At 44.2% G+C, this 13,917-nt stretch overlaps 2 protein-coding genes across 2 annotated transcripts in view; both read right to left on the reverse strand.

The window, feature by feature from the left end:
- Nucleotides 1-13,917, reverse strand: part of C5 (complement C5) — a 187,088-nt gene that overhangs the window by 89,752 nt on the left and 83,419 nt on the right. The gene's annotated exons all lie outside the window — the stretch shown is intronic.
- Nucleotides 250-10,163, reverse strand: TRAF1 (TNF receptor associated factor 1). The gene is given in 8 exon segments (XM_060270560.1): nt 250-406; nt 408-464; nt 3,032-3,077; nt 3,080-3,192; nt 4,924-5,039; nt 5,619-5,799; nt 5,801-6,030; nt 10,098-10,163. Coding segments are annotated over 8 exon segments (966 nt in total).

Consider the following 13,917-nt stretch of genomic DNA (forward strand, 5'->3'; position numbering starts at 1 on the left):
CACACTTCTTCAGATACCATCTGAAGAAGTGTGCATGCACACGAAAGCTCATACCAAAATATAAACTTAGTTGGTCTTTAAGGTGCTACTGAAGGAATTTTTTTATCCCTGTTAGTGTAACTGCAGTGCTCAAATCTGCTCTCTTGCCATGCAAATCAGCTCCATTGCAGTTGCAAATCAGTCCTAAGCTCCACGATATGTTTCTGATTCAGTCCCCCCAGCCGTTGGTTTTGTCATCTTCCTCTGCTTTCATGAACTTTTCATGATATGGTTTCTGTAGCACTTCTGTAGTAGGAACAGAGTGCCATCTCTTAAATAGGCATGTTTCAAAGAATGTGGTTTGGCCAAAGAAACAAACCTGGGGAAGCCAACTGACTCATCCATATCAGCTTCTGAAATGAAGAAGATCTGGGTGGAGAGTATTGACAATATGGTCTCCATCATTCTGATCAAGTAAAGGTTACCTGTGAGACAGCAAAGAACAGGTTAGGTATGGAAGGAAAACGAACTCAGATGTAAGATCATAGGAATGAAAAAAAAGCCCTGCTAGATCAGGGATATACTGTATATTCCTGCGTATAAGACTACTTTTTAACCCAGGAAAATCTTCTCAAAAGTCGGGGGTCGTCTTATACGTCGGGTCGTATTTCTTATACGGCGAGTATATCCCAAACTACAATTTAACTGGAAAAGTTGTGGGTCGTCTTATACGCCCAGTCGTCTTATACGCCGGAATATATGGGTATATATTAGATATATATATATTAGAAAAGCCTGCTGGATCAGGCCAGTGGCCCATCTCCTCCAGCATTCTGTCCTCATCTTACAGTGGTCATCCAGATGTTCATGAGGAGCTCACAAGCAGGACCTGAATGCAGAATTATTCTCCCCACTACGGATCCACAGCAACTGTTTTTCAGAGGCATACTGCCTCAGTTAGTGAAGGAAGAACATAGCAAACATGGCTAGTAGCCACTGATAGCCTTATCTTCAATGAATTTGTTTAATCTTCTTTTAAAGCTGCCCAGGTTGGTGGCCATCACTGCCTTTTCATGGGAGTGAATTCAACAGTTTAACTCTATGCTGTGTGAAGAAGCAGTTTACTGCACCTGCCCTGAATCCTCCAACACTCAGCTTCATTGAATGCCTAGTGTTATGAGAGAAGAATTAAATATTGCTCTATTTTCTCCACATCATGCATAATTTTGTACTCCTCATATGATTATCCTTCTCTCTAAATAAACAATGAATTCTGCAAATGTTTCCCCACCTTTAATGAAGTAACAATGAGAGCATAAGGAGAGCCCTGAAAGATCAGACAAAAGGCCCATCTAGCCCAGTTTCCTGTTCCCACAGTGCCCATTTAGGTGCCCATTACGGGAGGCCTGGCAAAAGAGAAACTTGCGATTCCCAACAACTGGTAGCTGCCTCCCCAACAAATCCTTGGTGGGTGTATGATTGGGTTCTTTTACTGTTGATAAGTAAATGCATGTAATGATGACCAGGTGCTCATTCAAGAAGCACAAGATGCCTTTCCCACACATCTCCAGGTCAGCAAATGGAAAGATAAGCAGGCTGGGTAGTAGGGAGGATGGGACTGCAAAGAACATTTTAAAGCTAAATACAATTCATCTGAACACTTTCCTGCAAGGGGGGGCAAGGTAAGCTGTAGCAAGATCACACTCAAATTGATTATTCAAGTAATGTACAAGTAATGTACTGCACAATGGACGTAATCCAGTCCAATTGAAGCTGGAACATAAGAAGAGCTCTGCTGGATCTGACCTAAGACCCATTTATCTAGACTAGCATCCTGTTCTCACAGAGGCTAACAATAAGCCTCAGGCAAGTCAGCAATCAGCAGCTGAGAGCAATAGCACTCAAGGATAATGAATCTGCCAATTTCAGTTTCTTGCAATTTATCATCTATCTAGTCTTAAATTCAGTTCTCCACATTTCTCCACCAGTTTGTGGTGGTGCAATGGTTAGAGTGTTGGACTAAGACCTGGGAGATCAAGATCTGAGTCCCCACTCAGCCATGAAGTTCATGGGGTGACCTTGAGCCAGTCACTGTCTCTTAAGCCTAACCCAGTGTTTCTCAACCTTTTTTGGGCCAAGGCACACTTGTTCCATGAAAAAAATCACGAGGCACACCACCATTAAAAAAGTTAAAAAATTTAACTCTGTGCCGCCCTTTATTGACTATATAATTATGACTGTAAGAAACACTTGCCAATTGCTGTGTTGGTTGCAATCTCCTGTAATAAGGCTTCACAAGCCGCTGATTTCTCTGCCAGCACAATCCTTTGCTCAGCAAGTTTCAGGTTGAGCTCATCCAGCCAGCTTCTTTAAGTTTGTCTAAAACCACCCTCCCGTGGTGGTGGCTGTTGAGAGCTGCGCTCGCCCCGCGCCTTGACCCGGCCGGCTTCCTTTCCGGCGGGTCAGTGTTGAATATTGGCGGCCGCCAGGCACGTGACAATGCAAATCACCCTTCTCGTCGCCGCATGTCGCGGCACACCAGCCAGCGTCTCGCAGCACACTAGTGTGCCGCGGAACAGCGGTTGAGAAACGCTGGCCTAACCCACTTCACAGGGTTGTTGTGTGGATGAAATCGGGAGGAGGAGAACCATGTAAGTCACCCTGAGATCCTTGGAAGATAAAGGTGGCATGTAAATGTAATAAATAAGTAAATTTAAGGAAACCTTGTGAAAACCTGCCCTCATTTTAACACCAATCTCTCCTAACATATGCATTTATTCTACCCTTGTAGACCCAGCAGGGAGGAAGAGGATGGGGGCAAGACCAGGATGATTCTGCTTGGTCTGTCAGCAGCTCTGGCACCACCTACTGATGTTCCACTGGGTACCAGCCCCCAACTACCCTCCCTCTAACCCTCAACAGCAGGGAGGAAGAGGATATGGACCAGGAGGCTCTGTGGACCAGCAGCAGGCCAAGAAGAGATGATATTGACCCCCTGGTGCCAGTTGTGCCCTGTAGGTTCAGGCTGTCCAGGGGTGGGTGGGGAAGGAGCCTTACGTTGTGGGCAAAAGGCCACTGCAGAACAGCATCATAGTCAGTAGCACCAGAAAGAGTGAGAGGTGTGTCCCTCTGTTTCTCCCTTCACCATTCAGGTAAATCCTCATGCAGAGCTTGTCACCATATTGTGAAGTGTAGAATGCTGAAGATGGAGAACTTGGGAATTAAGCACCTGCCAAAAAAACACACACATATCCTCTTCAGATAAAGAAAAAGAGAGACCGGCTGCAACCATAGCTCACTTATTCCAGATCTCATTGTTGTTGTTTAGTCGTTTAGTCGTGTCCGACTCTCCGTGACCCCATGGACCAGAGCACGCCAGGCACTCCTGTCTTCCACTGCCTAGTGCAGTTTGGTCAAACTCATGTTCGTAGCTTTGAGAACACTGTCCAACCATCTCGCCCTCTGTCGTCCCCTTCTCCTAGTGCCCTCCATCTTTCCCAACATCAGGGTCTTTTCCAGGGAGTCTTCTCTGCTCATGAGGTGGCCAAAGTATTGTAGCCTCAGCTTCACGATCTGTCCTTCCAGTGAGTACTCAGGGCTGATTTCCTTCAGAATGGATAGGTTTGATCTTCTTGCAGTCCATGGGACTCTCAAGAGTCTCCTCCAGCACCATAATTCAAAAGCATCAATTCTTCGGCGATCAGCCTTCTTTATGGTCCAGCTCTCACTTCCATACACTACTGGGAAAACCATAGCTTTAACTATACAGACCTTTGTCGGCAATGTGATGTCTCTGCTTTTTAAGATGTTGTCTAGGTTTGTCATTGCTTTTCTTCCAAGAAGCAGGCATCTTTTAATTTCATGACTGCTGTCACCATCTGCAGTGATCAAGGAGCCCAGGAAAGTAAAATCTCTCACTGCCTCCATTTCTTCCCCTTCTTTTTGCCAGGAGGTGATGGGACCAGTGGCCAAGATCTTAGTTTTTTTGATGTTGTTTTGATGTTGTTTTGATGTTGAGCTTCAGACCATATTTTGCGCTCTCCTCTTTCACCCTCATTAAAAGGTTCTTTAATTCCTCCTCACTTGAGTTGAATCCAATTAAGTTAGAGTAGACACATTGAAGTTACTTTTGTCCATTAAATTCAGCGGGTCTGTTGGCATTGGCCACAACCCAGAGCACAGAGCATAGTGGCTAGAGTGTCAGACTAGGACCTCGGAGACCAGGGTTCAAATCCCCCATTTGCCCATGAAGATCACTGAGTGACCCTGGGCCAGTCACTGCATCTCAGCCTCACTTGCCTCACAGGGTTGTGCGGATTAAATGAGGAGGGCAAAACCATGTGTGCCCCTTGGAATTCCTTGGGGGGGGAAAGGCGGGGAAGAAATGCAATGAACTAAAAGGCATCCCTAAGCAGGGATAGATGAATCTGTCCATTTCAGCTTCTCTCACTTTCTCATATATATATATATATATATATATATATATATATATATATATATATATAATTCAGTTTTCCACATTTCTGCCACAGGTGGCCATGTGTGAAGCCCTCATGAAAACTGATTGTTTTTTTGTTTTTTTTAGTGTGGATATATCCTAATAATGCACATGGTACATTGTTGTTGTTTTTTGAGGGGGCGAGGAATATTTCCTAAGGTGATGCATTTCTGCAGTTATCTTAACTACTACATGCATCTTAATGCACACTTTCTCCTAATATATGCTTTTGGGTAAATGTTTAGTTGGAGAACTGCACTGCAAAATTCACAAGTGTGAATTTTGAAGGGGAGCTTCATTTTCAGTTTAAAATTTGTTTTGGGAAGTGTGCAAATTAAGATAGGTTCTGAATAAAATGCACATCAAACCAAATTTCTCTACTATCTGTAGCCCCTGATTATCATAATTACTCAAATGTAATGCACACCTTTTTTTGGCCAAGTTACGTCCTGAAAATTGGGGTGTGCATTAGATTTGGTGGTGCATTAGATTTGCGTAAATATGGTAAATAGGTAGCAGATTCCAATATGGTTTTAAATCTTGTTTTTAATACATGCCAAAACTGCAAAGGGGAAGGGACATCATGGATGGAACAGTTGTCTCTTCTTGTTAATCATACGGGTAAAAGGCATACAAATACACATTTAAGGTATATGACTCACCCCAAAGAATCCTGGGAGTTGTAGTTTCCCTGTGCACACAGCGACAATGCCCGGCACCCTTAAACTACAGTTGTTAGGATTCAGGGGGACAGAGCTATGAAGCCAAGCTGAACAGCTGCTTAACCCGATCATTCTGTCTTCTGCCTTGCTAATTTTGTTCACAGCACCTGCATTTTTGCTTAGATCAGGGTGGTTTGGGGTACCCCTGCTTAGGAACTCTCCAGGGAGTTTTGCTGGCAAGTGAGCAGCCTCCTTCCTATCCATGCCTCCTGCCATTACTTAACCAGCCCTCACAGAAGCAGCCTAGCAAACAGGGCTGCCAAAGCAGGGAAATGCAGCAAGCCGGGGGGGGGGGGAGATCCAGCTGCCTGGATACAAAGGGTGGTTGCTGCACAATTCAAGCAACCCTATGACCACTTCCAAGCATTCAGAGCATCTGCTCTCCACTACCCAGCGACAGTCCTTCCCTGCCCACTCACCTTCAGCTCCAAGCCACGGATCATATCCTGGTCAAGGCTGCTCTGGCTCTGGAATGCCACAATATTCTGCCAAGAGGCAACCATCTCCTTGCTCAGAACAGACACAATGTTCTCAAAGACCTGCAGCTTGCCTTCCAGCAAGGAGAGCCCATTGGCTGTCCATGAGTGCCTGCGAGCCCTCATCCCCCTCCTCACACAGAGGGAGCCTGGAGGAACAGTCCATGACCAAAGTCCCCTGCAGTTTCATACTCAAGAAGATCCCCATCAGAACATTGGAATCAATCAAGTGCGTATCAAGTGTGCCGCAGGCAGGGTGCAAGCTTGCCTTCAGCTGTTTCACATGCTGGAGCAATAGCATTAAGTGTGTCCCCTCAGCATACTTCCCGTGCTCTTTTCTATCTTCTGCATTCCCCTGTTGGGAAGGAACAAGGCACCATCAACACCATCATGACAAAGCCACAATGGTGAAATCACACAGCTGACTAGGCCTGGAACCAGCATCCAGCCTGCTAGGGCAGCTGCCAAGGCCACAGAACCCTGGCAGGGCCCAAGAGCACCTAGGGATGGACAAATCTGACCATTTTTGTTTTTCTCAGTCTCTCATTTTACCAATCTTAGGTTCAATTTACCAGATTCCTGCATCATATTTTCAATGTTCTTTTAAAAAGCCTTGCAAAGATTTGCCAGAATTTTAATGCAAATTTATCCTAACATACAGATTTTTGCAAGCAATTTCCCATAATTCGATGCAGTTTTGTACTAATGTACAGTGGTACCTCTACTTACGAATTTAATGCGTTCCGAACGCACATTCGTAAGTAGAAAAAAATTGTAAGTCGAATCCCATAGGAATGCATGGGGGGGGATTCGTAAGTCGAAGCAACCCTATCTAAAAATTCGTAAGTAGAAAAAATCCTATCTAAACCGCATCCAAGATCGCGGACGGAGCTCCATTCGTAAGTAGAAACATTCGTAAGTAGAGTTATTTGTAAGTAGAGGTACCACTGTATATATTTTGTGCATGCTTTCTGCGGTGTGCATGACTTGGCTGCAGAAGTGTATGGCAAAATTCAGAGGAGTACAAAGATCCAGTTCATGGATTGTTTCAATGAGTACAAATTAGATAATTTTGCCTTTATATGAAAATTGAATCAAATTTCTCCTCCCCCCCCCAGCTCTGAACATTTCTTCAGACTGCCTCCCAAACTGAAGTTACAGCTTCTTTGTAAGAAGGCTTGGTTGTCATGACACTGAACTGGAGTCAACGTCCCTTCTCTAAAGGATGAGTTTGAGGACTCTGGAGTCAGAAGAGAACTGCACACAGGTCCAGTCCTAGAGACAAGTCTGCAGGATGAGACTGTGGTGCCGGAGTCTTCCAACTCAGAGGACTCCCATCACAGAAGGTCCAATACAACCAGAGTCTCCTCAGCTACACCAGAGTAAAAGACTGTTTTACTCTGAGATGCTCTTTAATGGAAGAGGCACTTTCCAGCAAAAGCAGAGTCTACAATTGAGGCAGAACTGCTTGCTTCTAAGATTGACTGAACGCTGAAGCAACATTGGAGCTTTGCTCTCCTCTAGCATTCAGCCCGAGCCATGGATAGTGAAAGTGTTGGAGTAATCTCCCACAGGAATGGGGAAAGTTAAGCTTTACTTCCCAAATGGAAGGACAGATCGTGAAGCTGAGGCTCCAATACTTTGGCCACCTCATGAGAAGAAAAGAATCCTTGGAAAAGACCCTGATGTTGGGAAAGATTGAGGGCACTAGGAGAAGGGGACAACAGAGGACGAGATGGTTGGACAGTGTTCTCGAAGCTATGAGCATGAGTTTGACCAAACTGCGGGAGGCAGTGAAAGACAGGAGTGCCTGGTGTGCTCTGGTCCATGGGGTCACAAAGAGTCGGACACGACTAAATGACTAAACAACAACAACAACTTCCCAACCAGCTTTCTCCTTCCAGGAGCGTTCAGCTGCATAAAGAAATCTCCTTCATTGAAAGAAGTGTACTTGGCCACTACTTTGCCTAAAAAAAGACATACTTCTTTGGCATGTTGGAGAAAGAGAAGGTGGTAACAAAGTCAGAGAGGGGGGAAGGGGTGCCCACTAATTTTTGGCTCTGACCTTGACCACTTTCAAGTTCAGCTCCACCAACCCACAGTGTAGCCTATTTGAAAGATCTCCAGTTCAAGTCCAGTTTAAAGCCAAAGAACCCTACAAAGGGGGGCAGAAGGGGGCACTGGAGATGAACAATTGCAATGAGCACCTGGGCAGTGGTAGAGCCTGAGCAGGTATGTGGTCGCCTGATCACAGCCTTCCCCACTAGAGGGAGCTGCACGGCATTTTTATTTAGTCATGACATCTAAATGTAAGTCTATATAAATTAGCCAATACAAATGTTATACAAATCTACAATTGGGTGATTGCAACCAAACCTGAAACATTCCATTAAAGCATTTGGATGGCAGCATTACATTGAACGGGCATCCAGTCCTGAAAAAAAATGACACCTTTCATAGCCTACAGAAAGCTCTGAAGGGTTCTATGTAGAAGAGCGTCAACAAAATAATGTTTAAAAATACAGGTTTTTAACAAGTACCCTGATGGGCCCTACATAGCAAGCAAGAAAGGGAAAGCACCAAAAACCAAAAGAAGCAAAGGGAAAGCCTCAAAATGGTACCAAGAGATCAATCTTTATCATGTAATATTTTGTAAAAAAAAAAAAAAAACCCAGTTCAAACAAAATATTAAGAGGTTTGGTGAGTTTTGTTTGAAAGCAACCTTCTTCTGGAACACAAATAATAATAATAATAATAATAATAATAATAATAATAATAATAATAATTTATTATTTATACCCCGCCCATTTGGCTGGGTTTCCCCAGCCACTCTGGGCGGCTTCCAACAGAAAAATGAAATATAATCTAATAAACATTAAAAAGCCTCCCTAAACAGGGCTGCCTTCAGATGTCTTCTAAAAATCTGGTAGCTGTTTTTCTCTTTGACATCTGATGGGAGGGCGTTCCACAGGGCGGGCGCCACCACCGAGAAGGCCCTCTGCCTGGTTCCCTGCAACTTGGCTTCTCGCAACAAGGGAACCGCCAGAAAGCCCTCAGTACTGGACCTCTAAAAGCAAAGTATCCCACACACTTTCACACTGTTTTAATCATTTGCACATTCAACCAACTGATTAGTTAAAACACATCTGATCAGTTGGTTAAGATTTCTTTAATTGGTGTTCTGCCTGCAATTTCCAGCAAATGGTATTCAGAGGCTTCCTGCCTCTGACAATGGAGGGAGGAGATAGCCATCCTAAATGCCTTGCCTTCCATGGTGAGCTACCAGTTGCTGGGGATTGCAAATGTGAAGAGTGCAGTTGTACTCAGGTGCTGCTTGCAGGCTTCCCATTGAGGTATCTGCTCAGCCTGTGTGAGAACTAGACCAGATTGGCTTCGGCCTGATCCCAGCAGGGTTCTCCTTACATTTTCATTGCCCCTATTGATCATGCTGACTAGATTTGATGGGTACCGTAGTCCAAAACATCTAAAGGGTGCCATGTTGGCAGCCCCTGCTTTTGATTTTGCCTTGCTGCAGGCTAGGACCTATTGGGTCCCTTCCAGTTTCTATGAGAGGTGGGACTTGCTAAGCATCTGTCGTGATGCCAAGATCAACACCAGTTGCTGAGAATGGCAGGAAAGAAGAGTACTAAGAGCATTCTTCCCTATTGTGGGTTCCAGCAACTGGCATTCAGGAACATTACTGCTTCTGACTGTGAAGGTAGAATGTATTAATCAGGCTCAGGAGCCTTCTCAACCATTGCTCACTGGTTCCACTTGCCTTTATACAAATCTATGCTGCGACAACATTTGGAGTACTGTGTACAGTTGTGGTTACCTTGCCTCAAAAACGTTATTGTAGAGTTGGAAAAGATTCAGAAGAGGGCAACCAAATTGACTCTCCTGTGAGGAAAGGCTGCAGCATTTAAGACTTTTTCCTTTAGTGAAAAGGAATTAACTAGTGACATGGTAGAAGTTTATAAAATTGTAAATGACACAGAGAAAGATGACAGAGAACTTTTCCTCTTCTCTCATAGCACTGGAACTTATGGACATCCGATGAAGCTGGATATTGGAAGATTCAGGATGGATAAAAGAAAGCACTTCTTCACACAGCTCCTAGGTAAACTCTGCAACTCACTCCCACTGGAGGCAGTGATGGTCACCAACTTGGATGGCTTAAAAAGAGGATTGAACATATTCATGGAAGATAAGGCTGTTCTTGGCTACAAGTCATGATGTCTGTGTTCTGCCTCCATTGTCGGAGGCAGTGATGCTTCTGGATACCAGGTCCTGGAAGCCACTTGAGGGGAAGAGTGCTGTTGTGCTCAGGCCTGCTGGCAGGTTTCCCACTGAGGCATTTGGCTGGCCATTGTAAGAACAGGATGTGTTGCATGTCAGAGGGGTGTTGGGGCCATCACCTACCCCTCCCCTTGAAGGGTATTCTGTTAAAGGATTCCTGTCCAATGCCCAGGTGGTGGCTAGGGCCATGGCACGACCCACATGAAGTCTGGGGAAGCTTCCAGTTGATTTGCATCAACAAGCTATCACTACAGGTTGTTAACCCTTGCGTGACTCCCGGCAGAGCGGACAGGAGTCAAGTATAGTCTGTTTGATCCAGTGCCTAAGCCAATAGCACTCACATTCTGCAACCAATAAAGTTGTGGCCTTTTTAGCCTATTAACCTAAAATACTTGTGAACATGTGTCTTATTTTATCTCCAAGCAGGGGTGGGGCCTCGACTCACAATCTTCTTATTCCATGGTGTACAACTGTAACACTGCTTTAAACTTATTAAAGGTGTTCACACCTTGGCTAGAGATGATAGCCCCACCTGGACTATAAATGTAAAGCACTATCATGCCACTTTCAACAGTCATGGTTTCTCCCTGGAAACCACAGAAGAGGGGAAAGCCTTGTTGCCATTCTGGGAGGTGACAGAGGCACACACACACCCGGGCTGGGATGGAGCTTGCTCATCCAGCCCCCACCCCTGATGGGAGAGCACTGGTACGCCACGGGGTTGGACATGCGGAGGGTGATCTTCACCCTCCATGCTCCCCAACCCCTGCTATCAGGTAAGTGGAGCAAACAGCTCACCAGACAACTTGGGGCGGGGGGTAGAACCCCAAACTGAAGGCATTCCACACAGTTTGTTTTTAATAGCTTAGTCTGATTTAACAGAGTTTAATATAGATCTCCCACCTTTATGTCACAACGATGTAGTTTACTGAAGTACGCTCTGTGTGTACTTCATTTGTGATTGATTTGGAAGCTGCAGTTAGTGCAGAATGCTGCAGCATAGTTGCTGATAGGAGGGAGACCCTGTCTGCATATAACTCCTCTGCTCAGAGACCTGCGCTGGTTGCTGATGTGCTACCAGGCCAGGTCCAAGGTGTTACTATTAGCATGCAAAGCAACCAGTTTACCTGCAAGATTGCCTTATCCCATATGTGCCCACTTGACCACTTTGATCTGCAGAACTGGGATTATTACAGGTGCCAAGCAATACTCATTCCACACTTGTAAGAAACTAATCTTTGGTATGGCAGCACCTACACCTTGGATCTCCCTCTTTATCGACATCAAGCAGGTCCCTTCACTGTACTCTATTTGGTGCCTGCTAAAAACATTTTTGGTTAGGCAAGTCTACCTATACATGTGAAATGTTGGCTTGTGCTTTAAGCTGGTTTTTAGCTTATTGTTGATTTTTAAAAAAAATCTAAAAAAATACTTTAAATAATTGTTTAAAACTGATTTTTACTTAGGTTTATCTCTAAGTGTTCTATGTGAGGCTACCATCTGTAAGTGAGTTTCAGAGGAAGTTATTTGAGAGTAAGTTATTTTCTTTTTGCTGATATGGATTTAAAGGGAGGTTTAGACCACATTCTGGTCCATTGGGTGGGGTTAATCTCATAGCCTATGCCATGCTCCCATTTTTAAATTATTATGTCAAGGGGGTCTGTGGGATTTTGGAGCAGTATTATGTATATTGTGGATACCATCACCCTTTGTTGTTAGGAGGAGGTATTCGAAGGTGGTCAAGGGCCTAGTTGCTGCTGATTTTACTACTGGATTGTTTAAGATGGCATGTAATCGGCAGTGTGTTAAGCCATGGCATTTGGGTGTCCCTTAGTTGGTCTTGTATTTCTTGTGTTGATATGGGTTTGTTATTTTTGTAGAAGTCTGCTAGACGATATAAGCCTTTGACTTGCCAGGGTTTTATCTGGAGGTTTTGTCCTGTATGGTAGAATAATGGGTGGTGTGCCAGAGGATTAGTGGAGATAGACAGTTTACCTACTTCTTCCTTCCAGGCTTAAAACATGGTCTCTGTGAACCTGTTTAGAGTTGTGGGGATTTTCCGAAAAAGATTTTCAAATATACTTTTCCAAAAAAAACCGAGGCATTTCTATTGGGAATCATAGGAGAGGAAATTGTAAAAGAAGACCAAGTATTATTTATGTATGCGACAACCGCGGCTAGAACATTGTTAGCCCAAAAATGGAAAACTCAGGAGTTACCAACGATTGATGAGTGGCAGACGAAAATGATGGACTATGTGGAATTAGCAAGACTGACTAGCAAGATCCGAAACCAGGGAGAGACAAAGTTCCAAAAAGACTGGAGTAAATTTGTGGATTATATGGAGAAGAACTGTAGAAGTTTAAAGACACTTGCAGGATTGAAATAAATCCTACGAATTGACTAAAGTAAGGGAAACAAAAGAACTGCAAGATAGGAGTGAATAAGAAAACCGGATGAGGGGAGGGAGGGAAGTCACAGCTCGGCAGAGCAAAATGAACTGAGTTGGGTGAATTTAAGAGGAATTGTATAAAAAATTGTTTTGTTTTGTTTATTTGGAAAAACTTAATAAAATTATTATAGAGTTGTGGGGATTTTCCTTAGTTTGCTTGGGAGGAATGGGTATGCTGTGGTGGGGGTATTTTCGATTATGTCTTTCTCCAGGTGTACCCATTGTTTCGTCTCGTCTTCTAGGATATATGGGGTTATGTGGCGTACTTGCTTGGCGATGCAATATGATTAGCTACCATATTCTTATGCTCTAAAATGGCCCCCTTGGATCTACAAATATTATGTCTGGTCTTTGCTCCTTACTTATTCCCAGCAAACGGGCTTTCAACAGGCAACAAATAGCATCTTTCTTTGAAACATACATGAATTCCAGTAAAGCAAAGCTCATCTGTACTCTGAGTCTACGGTTGGATTCCTCCCACACCCACATGCTCCAATTTAATACACAATTCAGGCTGTTTACAACGACCTTAATTGCAGACTGGATGTTCTTACATGCATGTCGCTTTCAGGCTAAAGAGGCACTTGGATGCAGGGTGTGTTTGATGTCATAAATTGTTCTGGAAAGGTATAGAGAACTTAACCATTGCTTGGAAACAGGACTGAAAATAAATGTTGACTCCACTCCATTAAAAAAGAGAAAAACACTGAGAGAGAGAGAGAGAGAGAGTTCAGCTAGAACACTTCCACCTTTGTCTGCAGATTGTAAAGTTAAGGTAATTTTCCAGTCGGCTTAAAAGCCTGTTTATATTTTTGGAGGAAAATGACAGTTAATGCAAAGCAAAGTCCAGTGCCTTAGCCAAGCCAGACATTTGAGCAAGGCCTGCTGTCGTCAACATTCTCCACTCTGACTAATTGCAGGAGTAGGTAATATTAGATGCAAAGCATTCTGAAGCAAGCTGCAGATGAGGTCCCTGTGTCAGAATTATCCCCACACATAGAAAGCTGGCAAATCAACAGAGGGAGAGGGAAAGTGGAATCACACCACTGGCCAAACCCTGACCTCCGCATAAGAAGAGTTGGCTGAATGAGGCCAATGACCCATCTGGTCCAGTATCTCATTCTCACAGGGACCAACAAGATGCCTCTGGGAAACCCTCAAAGCATGACCCATGCACTCTGCCCTCCTTGGGTTTCCAGAAGGGTTTCTGCCTCTGAGAGTGGAGGCTAAGCATAGCCATTTTGGCTGGAAGCCATTGACAGCCTTATCCTCCAGTAATTTATCCATTCCTCTTTCAAACCCATCCAAGCTGGCAACCATCATTGTCTCCTGCGGGGGGCGGGGTGAGATCCATAGTTTAACTATGTGCTATGTGAGTCTTCCAACATTCAGCTTCATTGGATGCCCATGAGTACTAGTCCTATGAGAGAGGGAAGAAAAAAACTATCCAAATCATGCAACCTTTCATCGCAGGAGTGTTGCCTCACACCC

This window comes from Zootoca vivipara, chromosome Z (assembly GCF_963506605.1).
Source record: "Zootoca vivipara chromosome Z, rZooViv1.1, whole genome shotgun sequence".
Lineage (NCBI taxonomy): Eukaryota > Metazoa > Chordata > Lepidosauria > Squamata > Lacertidae > Zootoca > Zootoca vivipara.